General features: G+C 32.9%; 2 protein-coding genes across 4 annotated transcripts in view; one reads left to right on the top strand and one right to left on the bottom strand.

The window, feature by feature from the left end:
• Positions 1-1,591: 1,591 nt before the first annotated feature.
• The window catches only part of PPAT (phosphoribosyl pyrophosphate amidotransferase), a 45,974-nt gene continuing 27,182 nt past the window's right edge, over positions 1,592-20,383 (bottom strand). For both annotated transcript variants that reach the window (XM_074229372.1, XM_074229373.1), the window contains exons 2-11: positions 15,063-15,132; positions 13,334-13,540; positions 11,218-11,330; positions 10,911-11,056; positions 10,348-10,420; positions 9,354-9,505; positions 8,562-8,689; positions 6,784-7,005; positions 5,967-6,087; positions 1,592-2,789 (exon numbers count right to left, since the gene is read on the bottom strand). In XM_074229372.1, coding sequence (XP_074085473.1) covers positions 2,593-2,789; positions 5,967-6,087; positions 6,784-7,005; positions 8,562-8,689; positions 9,354-9,505; positions 10,348-10,420; positions 10,911-11,056; positions 11,218-11,330; positions 13,334-13,540; positions 15,063-15,132 — 1,429 coding nt within the window. In that variant the 3' untranslated portion in view covers positions 1,592-2,592. The remainder of the gene's footprint in view (positions 2,790-5,966; positions 6,088-6,783; positions 7,006-8,561; positions 8,690-9,353; positions 9,506-10,347; positions 10,421-10,910; positions 11,057-11,217; positions 11,331-13,333; positions 13,541-15,062; positions 15,133-20,383) is intronic.
• The window catches only part of LOC141517907 (uncharacterized), a 30,127-nt gene continuing 26,672 nt past the window's right edge, over positions 16,929-20,383 (top strand). The window contains exon 1 of one of the 2 annotated variants that reach the window (XM_074229370.1): positions 16,929-17,391. In XM_074229370.1, the coding sequence (XP_074085471.1) occupies positions 17,004-17,391 (388 nt within the window). In that variant the 5' untranslated portion in view covers positions 16,929-17,003. The remainder of the gene's footprint in view (positions 17,392-20,383) is intronic. The other variant, XM_074229369.1, reaches the window with a different exon arrangement.

The raw sequence follows: 20,383 nt of genomic DNA, 5'->3' as shown, positions 1-20,383 counted from the left end.
AAAGGACAGGAAAAAAATTTAATCAATAAAGTATAAAGATAATAAAATTGTCTTATTACTGTTCCCCCCCAAGATAAAAAAAAACTACTCCCCAACATTTAACAATGAAATGAAAACACAGACAACATGAATGTCAAATTAGATCTTGGTTTTGTACTTCCTTGAGTCTCAGATTTTGCAAAAGTCAAATGTACGATTTGTAACAAAAACATTTGACTTAAAAGTCCCTATCTCCCCACTACTTAGATGCAAAAAGAATCATTTTGACATGATACAACAAATTGTATTCCCTATCAAGAAGATCATGTTGAGACTGCAGAAAAGGATCACTGATTACATTCTAGCTTGTCACCCATGTTCCTAGGCATGAGGGATGAGCCATAACAAAATTAATTTGCCAACTTTCTTATGGGTCACTTTCACCCATGGATACCTGAATAAATGATGATGAACAACTAAGACCTATTTATTGCACAATGCTACATGCTGTCTGGAGGTTATATTGGTCTACTGATACGTGAAAACACATACCAGACAATAATAAATCACTAGTAAAACATAAATTCTCAAACAAACTGAGTACCATAAAATAAAGTGTTAGATTCAGTTACACTAAGAAACCAAAATGATTTTTATGCATTTTAATGTTTATTTTATGTTGCTCCAAAGACTAATGGAGTTGAAATCTTTTAAGCTAATTTTTTGAGACTCATCCCCTCCAAAAGGCCTAGAAATATTTTTAAATATAAAAAACTAGTAGAAAATGGTGGCTCCATTATCACCCTAACATGGTTAAAAAATGTCAATTTTCCCATAATCCTTCAAGTTAAAAAAATTTTCTTTAAAATGTATCACTACTCAAATTCATCTTATTGCACTTGTGAAAACATCATAATTGATCACTTGAAAATGAGAATTTGTCATACTAACTACTGGACTAGCCAATGAGAATAACTTTTGTTTGTTTGTTTTGGAGTTCTTTGCAAGGCAATGGGATCTTAAGTGACTTGCCCAAGGTTTCAACTTTGGTAAGTAAATCATTAAGTGTCTGAGGTAGAATTTGAACTCAGGTCCTCCTGACTCAAGGGCCAGTACTCTATCCACTGCACCACCTAGCTGCCCTTAGGATAATGATTTCTTAAAAGTTCACACTCAGTTTGCATATTCAATTGTCTAAAATCAAAAAGTAGGGGCGGCTAGATAGCACAAATCAAATCAAAAAGTAAAAAACAGCCCTGCTGCAAGGAATAAATAAATTTACTTTATTTCACAGGGGTTTCTGTTGAAGCACCTAAGACTTCCAGTTCAGAAACTGCATATAAATTGGGAGTGCCAAAATGAAACCAAAATTGTTTTCAATCACTGTTTCTCTACCCATATAGGGCCCAGGAGACATGCTCTTAACATGCATTTTTGTGACACTACCAGCTAGAACACAGTAAACAGTGTAAATATAATTTAGCTTCACAAAAGAAGCCTGAATTGCAAAATAAAACACAATAAACTAAAATGGTTTCTAGTTTATACACTAGGTCCATAGATTTTATTATTTCATGAACATTCCAATTAAATCTATGGAACCCTTCTCAAATTAGTTTAAAAAAAATTTTATTTTTTCTTAATTACATGTAAACAAAATTTTTTTTAAAATGATGAATTTCAAATTCTTTCCCTTCCTCCCCTGACATGGCAAGCAATTTCTCAAATTACTTTTAAAAGAAAATAAAATACATAAGTTTACTAAAGAAAACAATTATAAGTGAACACAGTCATTAATTTTTTTTTAATTTTATGTATTCCATGTTATAAACCCTTAGGATAAACTATTATTTTTAGTGGTATAAAAATTTGAGGATATTAAGAAAATAAACAAATTATAATCTGTAGTTCTACATTTCCCATATAGCATGTCTCTACTGTACAACAGTTCCCCATGAACCCTTCATTCTAATCTGTTAAACGATGCCAAAGTTATACACACTTACTCAACTTACCTGCCTCTTAATACAGTGAGATTGGGATGTAGTACATATACTAATAATAGCAGATAAGATTTTCCCTCCCATCCTGCCACTGATTTATGAATAAAGTTCAATTATGAAAGCATTCTGAAATAAAATGAGGTCATTATTCTCCTTAAATAAAAAGTTTAAAATTCTGAGAATTTTTTGTCTAGTATGGTAACTGAAATTCCCTCATAGAACAAACTTGAATTTTGTCCTCTGTGTTCCTGTTTGATAGTTCAAAATAAAATTTTATAATCTCATTAACTTCCTAAATGTTTATTGAAAGTTTATTGAACTATTTAATAAAGCTAAAAGTAATACCTAACATTCCTAGGTAATATTCTTCAGTATATTTTTATCTAGAAAATTCAGGAAATAAAAATACTTTGGTTTTCTCATCTTATAAAGAAACCAAATAAGTAACAAAATTAGAAAGGCAAACAAAAACATGTCACAGGATTTGAAGTTTAAAAACTACTTTTAGTAACAATCACTCCATAAGATGTAACTTTTGATTCTTTAAGTTCAATTTTATATCACATATAAAATATACCTCCCTTTTCCCACCCACCACTCCTTGACACATTCACCATTCCAACTCTACAGGATAGTCTCCAGTGAGACATGCTGTACAATGTCCTTGTTTCTCATAGTATTTGAGACCATTTCCATTTTCGTGAATTATATTTTCTTGCTTCTGTATTTTCTGTCTCTTCATTTTCATCCCTTCTTGAACAGATGATATTAAACCTTCCACAGACAGATATACAACACTATTAGCCCCTGGGAAAAAAGAAAAAAAGGTTACTGATCTTCTAAAAATCACAAAGCAGGGTAAAAAACCAACCAATTAGTTCTTATGTGCCCATAAATTAAAGAAAAGGCTTCTTTTACACTTAGAAGAGGCCCAGATGCCTCTACTATTTGGTAGAAATCAAGTCCAAATAACACCTTTCCTTTTCTGTATCCTCATAGAACAGATTAACATCTCAAGTGTCCATAACTAGGCAAAATGTACTTGCGCTTTACATTAGATATTTTGATTTAATCAAAGTGTCAAATTAAATCAAATTTGATTAATTAGATAAATTAGAAATTCATTAAGAGGTCTTTATGTCTCTAGGGAAACTAGTCAGTAGGAGAAGAGAGACTGCACCATCCTGGGGTTAAGGGAAATGTACTGTAGTCTGTCAATTAGAGAAATTTTTTGAAATTACAATAGAGTATATTGAACAGACTACCTCTGAACCTGGAGTCAATACCAAAGTTTTGTGAAGATGGAATAGTTGTTATTTAGTGTACATGACAGACATCCTGCAATGGACCCCAAACCCCATCATTTGATAAGACAGTGATCTGACCAGATTAGACAAAAATAAATCAAAACACTGGAAATATAGAAGTCTAACTCAAGTCAAATTGGCATCAATAGCTATGATTCTGTGGTAGTGTTCAACTATACAGATATATGGAAATGCTATCAAAGCTGACTAACAATGTATTATAATGTATTTAAAATATTAAAATGCTCAATCATTTGAGGAACATGTTTCACATTAAAACAGCAAGATTGGACTGCTAGAAAAATGAACATATTCCAGTAAAAACAATGAAAGTTTTTAATGTAAAGTGTAATATATTAAATTAGTTTATAATATAATAATGTAATCATAAAAATACTCAAAGCTGATAACAATACTTTTTCTGATATAATGAGAATGGGTGATAACATGTATTCAAGTAGCTGAGTTAGCAAAAATTATGTAATCATATGCAGGCTGCCCATAAGTAATTATTTAAAAGACTGCAGGGGCAGCTAGGTAGTGCAGTAGAGTACCAGCACTGGAATCAGGAGGAAATGAGTTCAAATCCGGCCTTAGACACTTAATAATTGCCTAGCTATGTGACCTTGGCCAAGTCATTTAACTCCACTGCCTTAAATTAAAAAAAAAAAATTTTTAAATAAAAGAATGCAACATCTTCACAACTATAAACTAAATGGCTATGAAAGGGGTCAACCAGAGTAAAACTGAATGCAGGACAGATTAAGAAAAAGAGGCAGATGTGAAGATTATAAATAATGGGAGATTATTATACATAGGCATAGTACAGACCATATTTTAAGCTACTGCAGTCCTCACCTGAATATAGCTCACTAAGTTTAATTTTAAAAGCCAGACACAATATTATAATTTTAATTTAGTAACATTTTAATTAACTAGAATATCTTTTAAAAAACTCAAAGCTCACTCTATATTGAAGAAGTTCAATTAGGACAATTTCTAAGTAATCTGGCTTATTTACAAATGCTTGAAATTCTGTATAGAGTGTGTAAAGACACACAGCAAATAAAGATCTCCTTGTGTACATTCCAAAAACATATGAAAAGTAAGGTCAAAAAAATGATCTTTTCTAGGTAGATATAGATCTATATAGATACAATCTCTGTATATTCTTCCCTAAAATCATTATCAGCCAAATTATGATCAACTCTGAGGAAATATTGAAGTCCATGTTAACATAATTGATAATCAATCACTAAACATTATTGGATTACCTGCCAGGAACTGTGCTAAGCCCTGAGGACACAAAAAAATGTCAAAATAAGTCCCTGATCTCAAGGCGCTCTCAAGGGGGGGGGGGGGGGGGGGCGCATGCCAAGGATGACCATTTTCAAAGATACAAGAACCACTGCAACAGATGCACCCCTTCCACCACAGGCACCACAGGTCCTATTGAAGAAACTTGTCCATGTGAACTTGTCCACAGTGAACAGTATCAGAACAGGTTTTGATTCTCTGTCTCTAAGCCTAGCAGTTTATCTGATATATGACATTATCTTTCTACAGTATTTCATTATATTCTGAAAATTCACTAGAGCACAACAGAGACCAAATGAAGAAGCTCAGGTGAGGAAGAGAAAGCAACATTTGAATTTTACTTTAATCTGAACTTTTCAAAGGAGGATACCATACAAAATTTGGTACAGAAATAGGTGGAAATTAACAGGGAAATAGAAGGGAATCAGGAAAAAAAAGGAGGAGGATAGATTCAAAGAAGAATTAGTCATAAGCAAAACAAATTATGTCTGAAGAATGAAGAGAAGCTTAAAACCTAAAACTGAGTCGAGGTGAGGGGAAGAGAAGGGTAGTGGAGCAGAAGACTACACTTAGGATAAATAGAGTATCTGTGCTGAACATAGTCCTATCTCACAATCTTCTGTGCAAAAAGCAGATGGGTAGCAACTTGTTTCTAAAGTGAGGAGCAAAGGACAGGATAAAAGGAAAAAAAAATGAATAAGCAGGAGAGAACAAAATAGAATCCAACAGTTAGTGGCAAGAAACACACTGGAAACATAAAATTCAAACAGTTAAAATAAAAAAACTAAAGTAAAACCTATTACGCTTCAACTAAATCTAACAAGGCAACAGCAAAAATCAACTTGATTAAAAGTGAAACTAAATATATCATGCTGAAAGGTACCACAATGAATCAGTATCAGTATTTATTAAAATATTTTCACCCAATGATATAGCTTCTACAAAAAGACCATTAAATACTTGAGATCATCATTTGAGTAATATGATCAAAATTCTGGTTTTGTCTATTACATTGTGAAATCAATAACATCTCCAGAAATATTTATAAAAATAATTTAAATTATTTTAGACAAATGATCAACAATGTTCTTCAGGAAAAAAATGGGTATATTATATCTTATATGGTTTATGAATTACAGTATTATAACTAAAAAAGAAACTTAAAAGTTCCTGCTTCAATATGATAGTGATGTAACCTTAGAAACTGAATTTCAGTGTTACCAAATATATATGAGTGAGTTTAATATTTGCAATTTTTATATTTGTAAGATTTTTAAGAAATCAAAGATCTATGAAAAAAGTTTTTAAATATAAAACATTATAATGGCAATTAAAAATAAAATTTTAAATAATCACCCACCTATGTATTTTGCAAGATCATCAAATTCAGGTCTGTTGGCAATAAGCTCTTCTTTTGTAGGAATATTTATTCCCATGTAGCATGGGAATCTTATTGGTGGTGAAGCTACTCGAATGTGAACCTTGAAAGGGAAGTATTTTGAGAAAATAAAATTCTGATTATTGAGATAAAGTAACGAACTCATAATAAATTACTGTCCCAAACTTTTAAGAATAGCTGTTTAAAATCTATAGAGAAAACAACACAGAGCCTTCAAATTTTTCTTGTTTTAAAAACCTTAGGGGAAAGAAACTTAATCCTTAGTTGTAACAATTTCTGATCTTCATTTTCCTCTGTCTTCATAGAAAACTTTTTGGGGGGGGGGGGGTAGCAAGGCAATGGAGTTAAGTGGCTTGCCCAAGGCCACACAGCTAGGTAATTATTAAGTGTCTGAGGCCACATTTGAACTCAGGTACTCCTGACTCCAGGGGTGGTGCTCTATCCACTGAGCCACCTAGCCGCCCCCCAAAACAGTCATTTTTAATAAAAAGAAATTCTCAAGATTTTTGTTATCATTTGATGTCCTATCAAGGACAAATGAATCTTTCTTTCTAGGGGGCTTTAGCAGACAGAACCTTCCCCATACATCACAGTTCCTCTTCAATGTACTTTTCTTCTGGCTACCTGTCCTGATCTTGACAGTATCCTTGTTCTTCATAAACTATTGTTTTTTACCAAAACTTCAAGCGATCTCTTTCAAAAATTAAATAATTCAAATTTTTTTATATTACTATCAACTTCTTTATATATCTTGTCAACAAAACAAAACTTTTCTTACCTCTTTTGCTCCAGATTCTTTAAGCAATTTAATTATGGGTGAAATGGTATTTCCTCTTACAATGGAATCATCTATTAGAACAATTCGTTTGCCTTTAAAATTATCAGAAAGGACTCCAAATTTTTTTGCCACACCTAGCTGTCTTAATCTCATATTTGGCTGAATGAAGGTTCTTCCTACATATCGATTTTTACAAAGTACTTCTACATATGGAAGACCACACTGTAAAAAAAGAAAAGTTATAATGGACTAAAATACACATGTAATATTAAAATGATCTACATGCTAACATAACTAATATAAAAATAGGAAAACATGTTAATAGCATACAAAAATTATTTTTGTTGTTTAGGGAATATTATGAAGTTTTGGCACACCCCTTTAAATTGGATAATGGGAAGGAAAGGTTAACTGAAGATTATTCATGTGAAAAAATAATTTTATTAATTACTATGATGGCTTTTTTAATAAGATGAGTAAAAATTTGACAAGTTTACTTTGAGTTTTCCTAAAGATATGGCTAAGTCAGCCTCCTCTTAGTTTGCACTCATAACCCAGATTTCTGTTATTTAGGCAGATAGCTAGTTGGTCTAGAAGGTAAGAATTCTGGGCCCAAGTTCAAAAACAACTTCAGATAATAGCTGGGTGACCCTTGGTCAATCATTTCTTCTGTCTCCCTCAGTTTTTTCAATTGTGAAATGGAAATAAGAAGAACATCTACTTCTCAGGACTATGGTGAGGATGAAATGAGATGAAAGTGTATAAAGCACTCAGCATAGGGCCAGGCAGCCAGTATGCTCCTGATAAATGTTTGTTATCTTCTCTCTTCCATTACCCAACTCTGCAACCAAATTCAACAAATATAATCTCTCTTCAACACAACATTCCTTCAGATACTGCCCCCTGAATCTTCTCTTCCCAGTTTCTCCACTTGTTTCTGATAAGGCCTGGACTTAACCCTGTTACTCATCATACTGATTTGTTCACCTGTGGACACTCATCAGCTGATTAATATCCTTTTCAACGACAGTTACCAAAACTTAACATCAACTTAACATCCTAACACTATATTTCCTGCTATGCAGCTAAAAAAACATATTAGCTTTTCAGGGTGCCATAGCATACCACTAACATGAAAACCACCAAATATTTTCCTTTCACAATTCCTTTCAATCTTGTATTTATGGAGTAGATTTTTGTATCCAAGTGTCGATTTTCCATTTATCTGCTGTGGAAAAATCCTTCTAATGATATTCAGGATAAAATTTTAACCTGTCAAAATCCTGTTGAATCCTTTCTCTGTCTGGCATACCTATCACTCCCAGACTTATGCATCCTGCAAGTTGAGTGAACATAATAGCACCTATACTTTTATCCATATTCATTGATTAAAATATTCAATACAACAAGGTCAAGAAGAGAACTTCAAGACACCCCATTGGAATACTCCTGCCACACTAATATTAAATTAACACCTAAATGTAATGTTAGGTAAAGGAAGAGAAAAACTTACTGGACTTGAGAATATAGCATTTGAAACATTTATATAAAGACAGTATTTCTTTATAATGTAACAATTTACAGTAAGCTTGGAAAACTGTACTGAAAACCATTTCAGCACCTCCAAAGAAGGTAATAAACGAACGTTTGGTTCTACCCTTGCAAACATTTTCTTCCTCAACTATCCCTAAAATAAGACATCACTAGGGTTTTTTTTATAATGTAACTGCCATTAAAATTATCAATTGGATAAAAAAAAAAACCTAAGAAAAAAATACCTTTCCGGCATAACCCAGTGCTGCTGGTGTGGCTGATTCAGGTACAGTGCTAACCAAGTCCGCATCCACAGGGGCTTCAATTGCCAGCTGCTGACCACAACGATGTCTAACTGTGTATACCATCTGACCTGGTATAATCAAAAGGAAATTATTTTGACCATTAATACTTTGTGTAATCTATTATTGATATTAGATATTATTCTTTATAATGTGTTATGAAAACCAAAAGTTAAAAACAAAAAATGTTTTGGTATAAAACTTAAACATAGGACCACAACCCTTTCCAATAAAAGCAAATCTAAAAATTGAATAAAAGGGAAAGATCAAAAATATAAATCATGATCATTTTAACTTATACATTTCAAACAATAGAGCTTTGGTCCTTTTATGAAAAATCAAGCTCCATAGTGAGGTGCAGGACTTCCCAAGGAAAAGAACAGAGGCTCAAAGTGACTTTTGAATTCTAAAAAGCTGTAGCCATTCTGGAAATCAATTGCCTTCTGACCCAGCAATACCCCTACTAGGCCTAAACCCCAAAGAGATTAAAGAAAACAACTTTATAAGACTTAAAAATTCTTCTTGGCTATGATCAACAGCAATTACAGAAGGCAGGTAAAGAATGCTAGCCACCTCCTGGCAGTAACAAAATAGACTCAAAAACAAGAATGAAAGAAACCGGCAAGCTAATGAAACTTAGCTTGACGTTTAAACAATTTCTTCTTAGAAGGGTAAGGAGACTTCTAATAATATATCTATGTAAACTAAATTAATAATGAAAGCAGTGTTTCTTGCCTTCAAATATACTATCCGGTCTTGCAAAATAAACATATTCAAAGATACAGAAGGCCACTGGATCTCCTCCAGACCTTGATACAACATCAAGAGTCTGAACATTATGTCTGGATATTTTCACAATTTCTCCAGGCAAAACTTCACGATAATACCTTGGGGGGAGGAAAACAATATAAGTAAAATTTTTTTTCAAAATTAAAGTCCTAAAAAGCAATATTCACTACTCTGGAAATTTTTAACAAATATATCTACAGTAGGATAGGAGCATGAGTAGTACCAAAGTATTAATGTATGTATATTAATTTGTATTTAACTACTTTGAAAGTAAAAACATATTGTATTTATTTTCTATTAATATGTTCCACCCCATTAAAATATAAAGTCAATAAGAATAGGGATCTTTGCATTCGTAAATCCCTGACCTATCTTATATGCTTAATAAATGTTTTTTGATTAATTAAATCAAAAGAAAACATTGGCAATGTGAAGACTAAAGACCTTCATTTTCCTCTGTCTTCATAATATGAAGGCCCATAAAATGGGCCTCCAAAAGTAAGATTATTTCAAATAATCATTTGCACTTATTCTTATTAGTGAAGCATTTCTTAAAAATTTGAAAGTCTATTTTTATAAAGAACCTACTAATGGAAATTAGTAATGTTTTACCCACAATGAATATTTTCCTACAAATATCCCTGTAAACATTTTTTAAAATCACATAAGAGAAAATAAGATTGTACTGGATTTGGACTCAGAAAATGAGTTCAAAACTGCCTCTTTCTTACTACTTCTATGGTCCTGAGCAAATTACTAACTCCCTGGGTAATAGTTTCTTTATCTGTAAAGTGTGTGTGGGAGGGGCAGAGCAGGGAGTGGGGTTGAATTATACAACCTTTAAGTCCTTTCAGGTATAATTCTATGATACCTAACGTTCTCATTAGCAATTCAACTATCACTAAGGATATTAACACTTAATATATTATGAAGGACTTACAATGCACCAATAGATAAAAAACTGCAGGATTCAGATGATACCACCCATCCTTCAGTTTCAGAGTTATTTCTTCCTATAAAAAGTTAAAAAAATTAATCTATTCAATTAAAACAAAATTACAATTTAAAAACTGAGGCTTAATTGATGGACAAACCACACAAGGTACAGAAATTTCATTCCCATACATTGAAGTTTACATAGGATCTTTTTTTGGTTTGGGACTCTAATATTATGATTTGCTAAAAGCAATCAACATTTGAAAATAATTTGAGATTTTGAAATATAATCAACATAATTTTGAAAACAATCAAGAGATACTTCAGAACTGGAAAAATGCTATATATCAACTGAAGGTTTAGTTTTGCATTTCCTAGTCTGAAATGATAAATGAGTAAATAAAAGGAACAAATCAACAAGATTATTAACAGGAGGTCACCCAACTATAATCTATTATCAAACCCATCCCTTGAAGTGACATGCTTTACCTTCTAGAACTTCAAGGTAACTACTCTGGATTTCTTTTTCAATTTCAGATAATTTATCTTCATTCCACAGAATCTTACCTTTTCCATTTATATCGGATACAGGAATAAGACGTCCAATACACAGGGGACGGTTTCCATAAGGATCTCTTACGGCATAAATAACATCTCTGTGCATAATAAGCAATGAGTATGATGTAGGGGCTTCTTTCATTAAATTTCTAATCCTGAAATGAAATAAATCTATATTAGTAGATGCTGATATTTATACATTTATGCCTATTGTACATGGAAATTTCTCCTTAAATCTACAAATATAAACAGATAGATCATGATAACCAATAAAGCTCAAAGCAATCTTCTTGATCTATTTTACTTTAACAAATACCTTGCTACCCAGTCAGGGCTGTCATCTCTTTCATGTGGAGGTGTATATGCCAGTAACTGGGTGATCATTTCACTGTCAGAACCCGTTGACAGCCCAACACCATGACGCAGAAGCTATTTTAAAAGGGAGAAGAGGGAATTAACAATCAGCTAAAACCAAAATTACCTAAGACTACTGGTCTTTATGATATTTCTGGAAAAACTTATATCAATGCAACATCACAAATCCAAAGTTAATTGTATATTCCAAAAGGAAAGGTATTAAATTGATGACAAATATTTATTGAGGAGCTAGCACTATAGAGGGGCATGACTATAAAAAAAATATTTGTTACCTCAAGAAGTTAATGATATAGAGCTGAACACAAATAAAACAGAGATATGAAATATTGTAATAGGACAGAATTAAGTATCCAAACAAGGAGTACAGAAATGAGTATTATAGTAGTTTGACAGCATTAGCATGAGCTCTATTAATAATAGAAGACTTCTAAGGAGCTGTGGGGAGGCTTGAAAATCATTCCTACCTCAAAACTCATCAAAGATGATAAAATGACTACTACAGTAGGGGGTTATGGGAGGATGGAAAAAATAAATGTACTACTCACTGAACAAATTGGGATACATAGGAGATGACTACATGGGAAAACTTGTACAAATCGATGAGAATGAAAAAAAATCAGAACATGATTCACTTGATGACAATAATAACATGAGAGGAAACACTCTTGAAAAACCCCAGAATTCTGATTCAAACTGTGAATAATGACTTTGACAGAAAAATGATTAAGTACACCTCCCCACATCTTAGGAGAGAGTTAAGAAACTAGAGATGCAAAATGATAAAGCGAATCATGCTCAGATGTGGTCAACATATTGACTTACAGAGGAGTGCTTCTGTTGGAGCACTGGCACTAGTAGGTAGTGAGAAATATGAAGGAAAAAATTGGGAGCATTGACAAAACTTAAAACTTATTTTTCGATGCAGAAGGAAAATAAAAGTGTAGGCACAAACCAAGAGGACAATTTTGTTGCTATTTTACTGAATGTAGATAATTATACAGAAATGGAGCAGTCTAGCCCAACCCACTTATTTTTACAGTGAAGGAAACTGAGGCCTAGACAGAAAGAAGGGGCACACCTACAGTGAAGATCTGAACTAACTCTAAATTTTTAGTTCTCTTTCCACTGTACCAAAGCAAACTATATGTATAATAGAAAGTCACAATTTCTAATATAACAAATATATATATATATTAGATAGCAGAGAAAGCTATCTAATATTACAGCAACTCACATTCTCAACTTAATCATAAAAATTCACACCCTGAGTGTGAATTCTTTGTGTAAAGAAATGCTTGCTTATTCAAATTACCAAAAAAGTTTTTAAAAGATATTGAATATGCAATGGGCAGAATTAAAATAGGCAGAATGGAAGAAATAATTCTAGATGGTATGAGAAACATGAATAAAAGGAGAACCAGAAATAAACACAGTTTGCTCAAGGGTCTAATGAAGCTATGATCCTGGTCTGGTTAAAGTAAAAATAATGGGAGTAATAGATGATAAATTTGGTCATATGAAGATAATATTTAGTGATTAGCGATGAGAGATAAATGAAAAAATGAAAAAGGTAAATCAAAATTTTGAACCTAGGTGATTAAGGAATAGAATAGTAACAGCTATAGTAATTAGCAGAAATAAATCACATGGGAAGGGAAATTAGAGTTTTTATTTTTGTGGGGTTAATTTGACTATGAACATGTCGAATGTTAAGATCTCAATTAGCACTAAGGGATCCAACATACAATTCCCTACCAACAATAATAGTCTTATCCTGATATTCAGGTGAAAAAAGTCTGAACTAATGATTCTCATGCTATATCAGACTGTTTTCAATTTCTTAACTTATATTTTACTTTGTTTCTTATGCTTTGAGGATGGAAAAATGAAGGGAGAGAGAAACGGGAGTGACTAAAGAATCCTCTCAACTTAGATAATCAAATTATCTTTAATATTCTCTAAGCAGAGATAACTAATAATATAGCAACTCACTTTCTCAACTTAAACATAAAAATTCACACCCTGAGTCCGCAAAAAGCATTTGGAACTCTCACCTTTTTCCTAAGATGGACAGAATTGATTAATTCTCCATTATGTGCCACAGCGATCTTCCCGTGGAGTGTTTCGACAACAAAGGGTTGACAATTCTCTAATTCACAGTTCCCTGTGGTGGCATACCTTGTGTGACCAATTCCAAGGTTTGAAACATATAGCTTCTTCAAATTATCTTCAGTAAATACATGGTTTACAAGACCCATTCCCTTATAAAATAAATGTAAATGTCAGTTACTTTAATTCAAGCCAATAAGCATTTAAGTGTCATTAATTTACATTAATGCTCCAAGGGACAATAGGGGCAAATGATAAAAACAAAAACAATCCTTAACATCAGAGTTAAATGGTAGAAAAGTCCTAAATCTCAATAGTAACTAGACAAATCACTTACAATGCATTTCTATTTATTAAATATGCAAAGTTTTTTTTTAAAGAGTGGAATAAAAAAGAGCACTGAAATACTGTCAAAAACTAGATGCGAATAAACTTGAAAATTTTTATCAAAAAGCCCCACTTATTTATTTTGAAAATTACAGGAGCAGCTAGGTGGCACAATGGATGGAGCACTGGCTCTGGAATCAGGAATCAAATCTGGCCTGACACTTAATAATTACCTATTTGTGTGATCTTGGCCAAATCACAACCCAATTGACTTGCAAAAAAAAAAAAAAAAAAAAGAAAGAAAAGAAAAATTGAAAAAAAAAAAACAAATTACAGAAACAAACTGGATGAATAACCCTGGTTGAAATAAAAGCCACATTTTTCTCATAGTAAACCCACAATTATCCCATAGAAATGTTATAAATTAAAACTATATTCATTTTCTTTGTCCGCTGTTATTTACACCTGACAGGCAAAAGCCAGTTCTTTAAACAACAATGGAGAAAGGTTTAGAATTCAAGCTCTATATTCATGGCCTGTGTGATCTTGAATAAGTCACTAAACTTCCCTGGGCTGAAGAAGTTAACACATCTTCTACTTCCACTGATGACATTAGGATTAAAATAATCGCCTGTCAAATGATTCCTTTTACAAAACTAATCAAAACTTGCTATCAGTAAAAGGAAATTTCTCCATTAAACAGTATCAGGACAAAAAAATCCTTATCACATTTTTTTTTATTAATCTATATTTCTGGGCAGCTGGGTGGTGTAGTAGAGAGAACATAGGCCCTGGAGTCAGAAGGACCTGAGTTCAAATTCGACCTCAGATAGTTAATTATTGCCTAGTGTGACCTTGGGCAAGTCACGTAACCCCATTGCCTTAAATATTTTTTTAAATCTGATAAGCCAATGATAAAGAAATCAAAACTTTGATATGAACAGGATTTTCTTCCCTTAGAATGAAAAAATAGGACAACCAAACCAATTAGAGAAATAAGATTCTGAAGGTAATGTAATAAACATTTAGGCTCTGATTTACTTGGAACCTAAGTATCAAAAAAAAGGAAAATTCTTAGGCCTAAATATGTTTCTTAAAGATATACCTTCTCATTTTAAGGTACTTAAAAGGAGAAATTTAAATTCAAATAATGCCACTATTTTCCAAAATAACTGAGCACTTACTGCTTTTATGAACAACACATGAAACATTATACTAACTTTAAAATTCCATCACTTATTGCATACTTAATCATTTTCCCATAAACTGCTAGTTGTGTTTGCTATTAAATTATGAGTACCTTGTTTTTAATGACAACTGGAAAATAAGAAAAATAAAGCATATTACCTTATGGGTTCGAATTGTTGGCATTAAACCATATCCATCACTTGTCACAATTCCAGCACTCTCCTGACCCCTGTGAACACAAAAAAAGGTATCACCATTCAAACTGCCTACTTGATAAACTTTGTAGAACTATGATATACATACTGTATGCCAGTATGTGTGTGGGTACATATATTCATTCTCTCTCTCTCTCTCTCTCTCACACACACACACACATTTGTATTAAAAAAAAGTCTATAACAATCACACTAGATTTAAATATAAATGTTATATTAAATGTATATAGGTGTCACCATTTTATGACCCAGCTCAAAAACCTTCAGTGAACTTTCTATTACCTAAAGAATAAACTAGGGGGCAGCTAGGTGGCACAGTGAATAGAACACCAACCCTGGAGTCAGGAGGACCTGAGTTCAAATTTGGTCTCAGACTCTTAATAATTACCTAGCTATGTGGCCTTGGGCAAGCCACTTAACCCCCATAGCCTTGCAAAAACAAAAACAAATGCAAGAATAAACTAGAGACTTCTTAGCTTTGTTCAGTTGTCCAAAACCACACTCTAACATAATGTTTCCAGCCTTATTTCATACCCCTCACCTTCCTGCACTCTATCTGCCAGTTCAACTAGATTAATTAACTAGCCATTCCCCAAACTCAACCTGTTTACTTGTGGGGACTGATACCAAATCGCTTTTTCAGGGGTGGCTAGGTGGTGCAGTGGATAAAGCACCAGCCCTGGAGTCAGGAGTGCCTGGGTTCAAATCCAGTCTCAGACACTTAATAATTACCTAGCTGTGTGGCCTTGGGCAAGCCACTTAACCCAGTTTGCCTTGCAAAAACCTAAAAAAATCCCAATCTTTCATTTTGAGCTAAACAGTATACCAGTTCTATTTTCCTTGAGCACTTTCTCTGCAATTCTCCTTCGATACTATTAGACTAATCTATATATAAATCACAGCCCTTCTATAATCAACTTGAGTGCCTGGTTTTTCATCCCTCTATACTCCAGAACAAGGGCTTACGCAATACCATGTACATAGTAGGATCCTAACAAACATTTCTTGAACTGAAATCTGAATATGATAATAGAAAAAGGTTATGTGTCCATATAAAACCAACCTGACTCTTTGAACCACATTAATTCAGTCCGAGAAGATTCAGTTGGTTGACACATTCACATTTATTTTCCAAATGTATTTATATTACTCAGCTTCTTCTGTTAAATGTTTTCAATTTAATATTTTCCCACCAACTATCTTAACAAATGAATAATTGTAAATAACACACATTAAAATTATCAATTGTCCTTTCTATCAGGTTATTAATGGAAATAATACTGGAAAGATTCGGAAGACTTGTGGCTCAAAATATGTAAAAGTTATGGGGTTATGGATGAGTAACATTATATCTATGTCTCTTGGTTTCTTTCCATCTGTCAATTATATCTACATTATTTACCTCAAACGGTTTCAAACAAAACATTTTGTAAAGTATGAAGCACTAAAAAATGAACATATTTATCCCTAGTATATCAATTATAGAAAATGGATATATTTAAGTCATTAGGTCAACCTGGCATCACCCAGATCAGTAAAGGTGTCTTTTACTTCATTTTTTTAGGGTTTTAATCAATTTTTAAAAATAAAACCGTATACTATGCAAGAGTTAAAAAGAAATTTTAAAAATTGTTTTTTTCTTCTTAATAGAAAATAGGTTCTCCCTCTTAGAGACACCCAGCAGACTAATAATCATTTAGGTCTTTGCTCTTAATCACAAAGCCTGCTTATTTGGCAGTTTCTCAAGTTACACCCTTCAGGCAGCTTGAACCAGTTAAACTAGATCCTTTCAGCTCTGTGGAGCTTATTGACAACCAGTCGTCTGGTTTCCTAGGAAACAAAATCTTGGCTAGAAATAGTGAATCATTTCCAGGTCACTTTCAACATGGAGAGTGGAGCAGGAAAGCACTGGACTGAAGAGGAGGTTAAAGCTTTACTAACTGTCTGGTCGGAAAAAAATATAAGGAAGCAACTTTATGGAACACTAAGAAATAAAGGAATATTCATCTACATTGCCAAAAGGCTTCAGGAAAAAGGCATTTTCAGAGACTGGAAACAGTGTCGGGCAAAGTATAAAAATCTGAAGTATGAGTACAGGACAGTTAAATTTGCCCATAACTCTGGGGATGACTCCAAAACTATGAAATTCTTCCATGAGCTGGATGCAATATTACAATATAAACCTGTCTCACAATTACCAAAGGATGAAGACAACTGGTTCCTGGCAACTGAGACCCAGCTGGACCCAGGTACAGCTCCAGAAAACACCAAAGGTAAAAAACAAAAATATTCCTCCTATGTTTTATTTCTAACAATGAACTATTAGATTGCAGGGCTTTAAAGTACATATTTATATGTATGTAGCTTAGAAGCAAGAATTAAAATAGAAAAACCCAGTATCTAATTTATGGTCTGCTTATAAGAAAGCACCATTATAATCTGTAAAAATAGCATAACCTCATTAAAATGACACTAAGAGCTCAGTGAGCATTTGCTAGAAATGCCTATTATTTAAAACCTGGATTAAACCCTGAATTAGCCATGGCATTTTTTCCAGATTATCAAAAACCTATAAAAACAAATTGCTAAATTAGTTTTCCATAACTCAAAATTAGTAGCCTGTATTTTTCAAAATATTCAAAAATATATAAAGCAATAGGTTTCTATTCAGACTCCAATTGTTAATAAGCCATAAAATGAATTAGAATGCCTGATTTTAGATTCTTCTATGGTCTCTTCCAAGTGAAACAAACAATTCTGCTCTATGATAAATTTTTATACAAATTAGCTTAAGTAATCAACAAGAATTATTCTGAAACTACACAATGTTATTCACCACTTATTGTTCTTTCCATTATTTACTGTAGTTGAAAATGACAGATTTAGAAAGGAGGCAAAACAAAAAAATATGATTAAAATGGGCTTCGTGCTTGAAGTACTGGTAAATTAAGCTTCCCCACCCTCCCCACCCCCAACATACCTGTTAAAGGCACATTTGTGCACAAGTACATTAACCCTTAACATCATATTCTCAGAAAGATGACAACAGGCAAATAAAAAAAATCAAATCATGACGCATGAATTCACAAATCACTATTTAATAACTATGGCAGCTGACACTTATAGACTATTTTCTTTTTCACAGACATTGTCTCTTGTTTATAACGATAAATCTATCCAAAATAATATGTAGGACTACTAATGGAAGACCATTTATTCCTCCTTCCATCCCAAACTAAATTTTTTATAGTTTTTCATTTTTTAACAATAGTCAATGATTAGATTTCTATGAAGATGAATAAATTTGATTCACATTAATGTCATTCTCTAAACAATTGTTTTTCTTTCTGTATCCTATTTTTTTCCAATTACCTGCAAAGATAGTTTTCAACATTCATCCATCTTTTTATAAGCTTGAGTTCCACATTTGAGTCCTCCCTCCCTTTCCTCCCCAGACAGAGGTAATATATGTATAATCATATTGAATGCATTTCCATATTGTATATGTTTTGAAAAAAGAATCAGAAATAAAGGGAGAAAAACTATGAGAAAGGTACAAACAACCACCATAAAACAAGTTTCAAAAAATGAAAATAGTATGCTTTGTTCTACATTCAGACTCCATAGTTTTACTCTGGATGTGGATGGCATTTTCATCACAAATCTGTGAGGAGTTAAGTCCAGCATCTCATAATGTTGCTATTAATATGTACAATATTCTCCTGGTTTTACTCACTTCACTCAACATCAATTTATGCAAGCCTTTCCAGGCTTTTCTGAGTCTGGCCACTCATGAGTTGTCAGCAAGCTCCAGAGCTGAAAGGATCTAGGTCTAACCAGTTCAAGGTGCCTCAAGATGACACTTGAGAAACTGCCAAAGAACAAGCCTTTTTGACAATGACATTCTAAACCATTTCTAAGTGCCCCAAGTCTTTTGACTTCACAAGTCTTTCAGTGGATCACAATGGGGAACTTTCAAGGAATATTTTCTTCTCTTCCTAGTTTTTTCCCCCTTTACCTTCACCTTCATCATCCTTAGTGAAAATCCTAAGAACTTTCCTGAGGATTCTGATAAACAAGGAGGGGAACATAATAAAGGGTGGAGAAGAGAAAAGATGGATGTTCTAGAAGATATGGTCCTTCTATTGGGGGAGGATTCTTCTTTGCAAAGGATTATCACTTAGAAACTATCTTGGAGGCCACTGTGACCCAGCAGTTAGCCTCAGTTTCCTATTGTTGAAAAGTAAAAGGTTTTTAATGTAAAAATGTTTATGCTAGTTTTCCCTCTTGCCTTCCTTTTTTCAAAAGTGGGTAGCTCTGAAAGGCAGGGCATGTTTGTTTTTTGGGGGTTTTTTTTGGGGGGGGGGTTGTTAAGAAGTGCCAAAGTCCTTGCAGGCATATGAACTGTATTCAAAATTTTGCAGTCTTTAGAACTTGCCCTTGGAAAAAAAAGGAGGATTCTGACTCCAAAACCCTCTCTGTAAATGAAGGCTCTTTACTAATCTCCTTATAACCTGCCCGAAAGCTTCAATTCCTTAATCCTTTCCCTACAAAGATAAATTAAATCATAACTGAGGTTATTTCATTTCACTTTTTCTTACCACTTGGCTTAACTTCTCTGGACCTTAAATTTCATTACCTGAAAAAATGAGGGGTTTGAACAAAATGATCTCTAAATTTCTGACCACGTACATCTGATTTTTTTTAAACTCACAAAAACTAAAATGATTTAATATTACTGGAAGCTTGTGTTAATATTACAATAGACTTTATCAGTGACATTATAATGAAATTGTTTTAGACCTGTTCAAAGATCTTGATTTGATTTGTATATAATGCTTTTAGATTATGCAAAGAATTAGGGAAAGCTATAATTTAAATCTCATTTCAGAACTGCTAAGGAGTCAGTCACTAAGAATGATCTAGCTTCTATATCTAGTGCAAAGTTTGGCTACTATAATCCAAGAAGACCAACTTTAACCTGGAAGAGAAAAAAAAAAGAGGGAAGGAAGTCTTTTCATTTTCAACTCAAAGAATTTTTTTCTCATTTGGAAAAGAACAGACTTGATACCCAGGGTCATCTCACTGTGACAAAGAAGTTTCTTTTCCTCTTCTACCACCTTAGGAAAAATGAAACAAAAAATTCAAGGATGTAAACTTATGCAAAATGCTCATTGATACATACTAACAGAATGTTTATGACTATTAAGAACAGATAAATGATATCAGCTGGTCACAGTCAACAGGTTCAGGGTATGAATATGA

The sequence above is a fragment of the Macrotis lagotis genome, chromosome 3, assembly GCF_037893015.1.
Source record: "Macrotis lagotis isolate mMagLag1 chromosome 3, bilby.v1.9.chrom.fasta, whole genome shotgun sequence".
In the NCBI taxonomy this organism is placed as follows: domain Eukaryota; kingdom Metazoa; phylum Chordata; class Mammalia; order Peramelemorphia; family Peramelidae; genus Macrotis; species Macrotis lagotis.
Note: the sequence above shows the minus strand (reverse complement) of the source record. Positions and strands in the feature narration are given on the sequence as shown.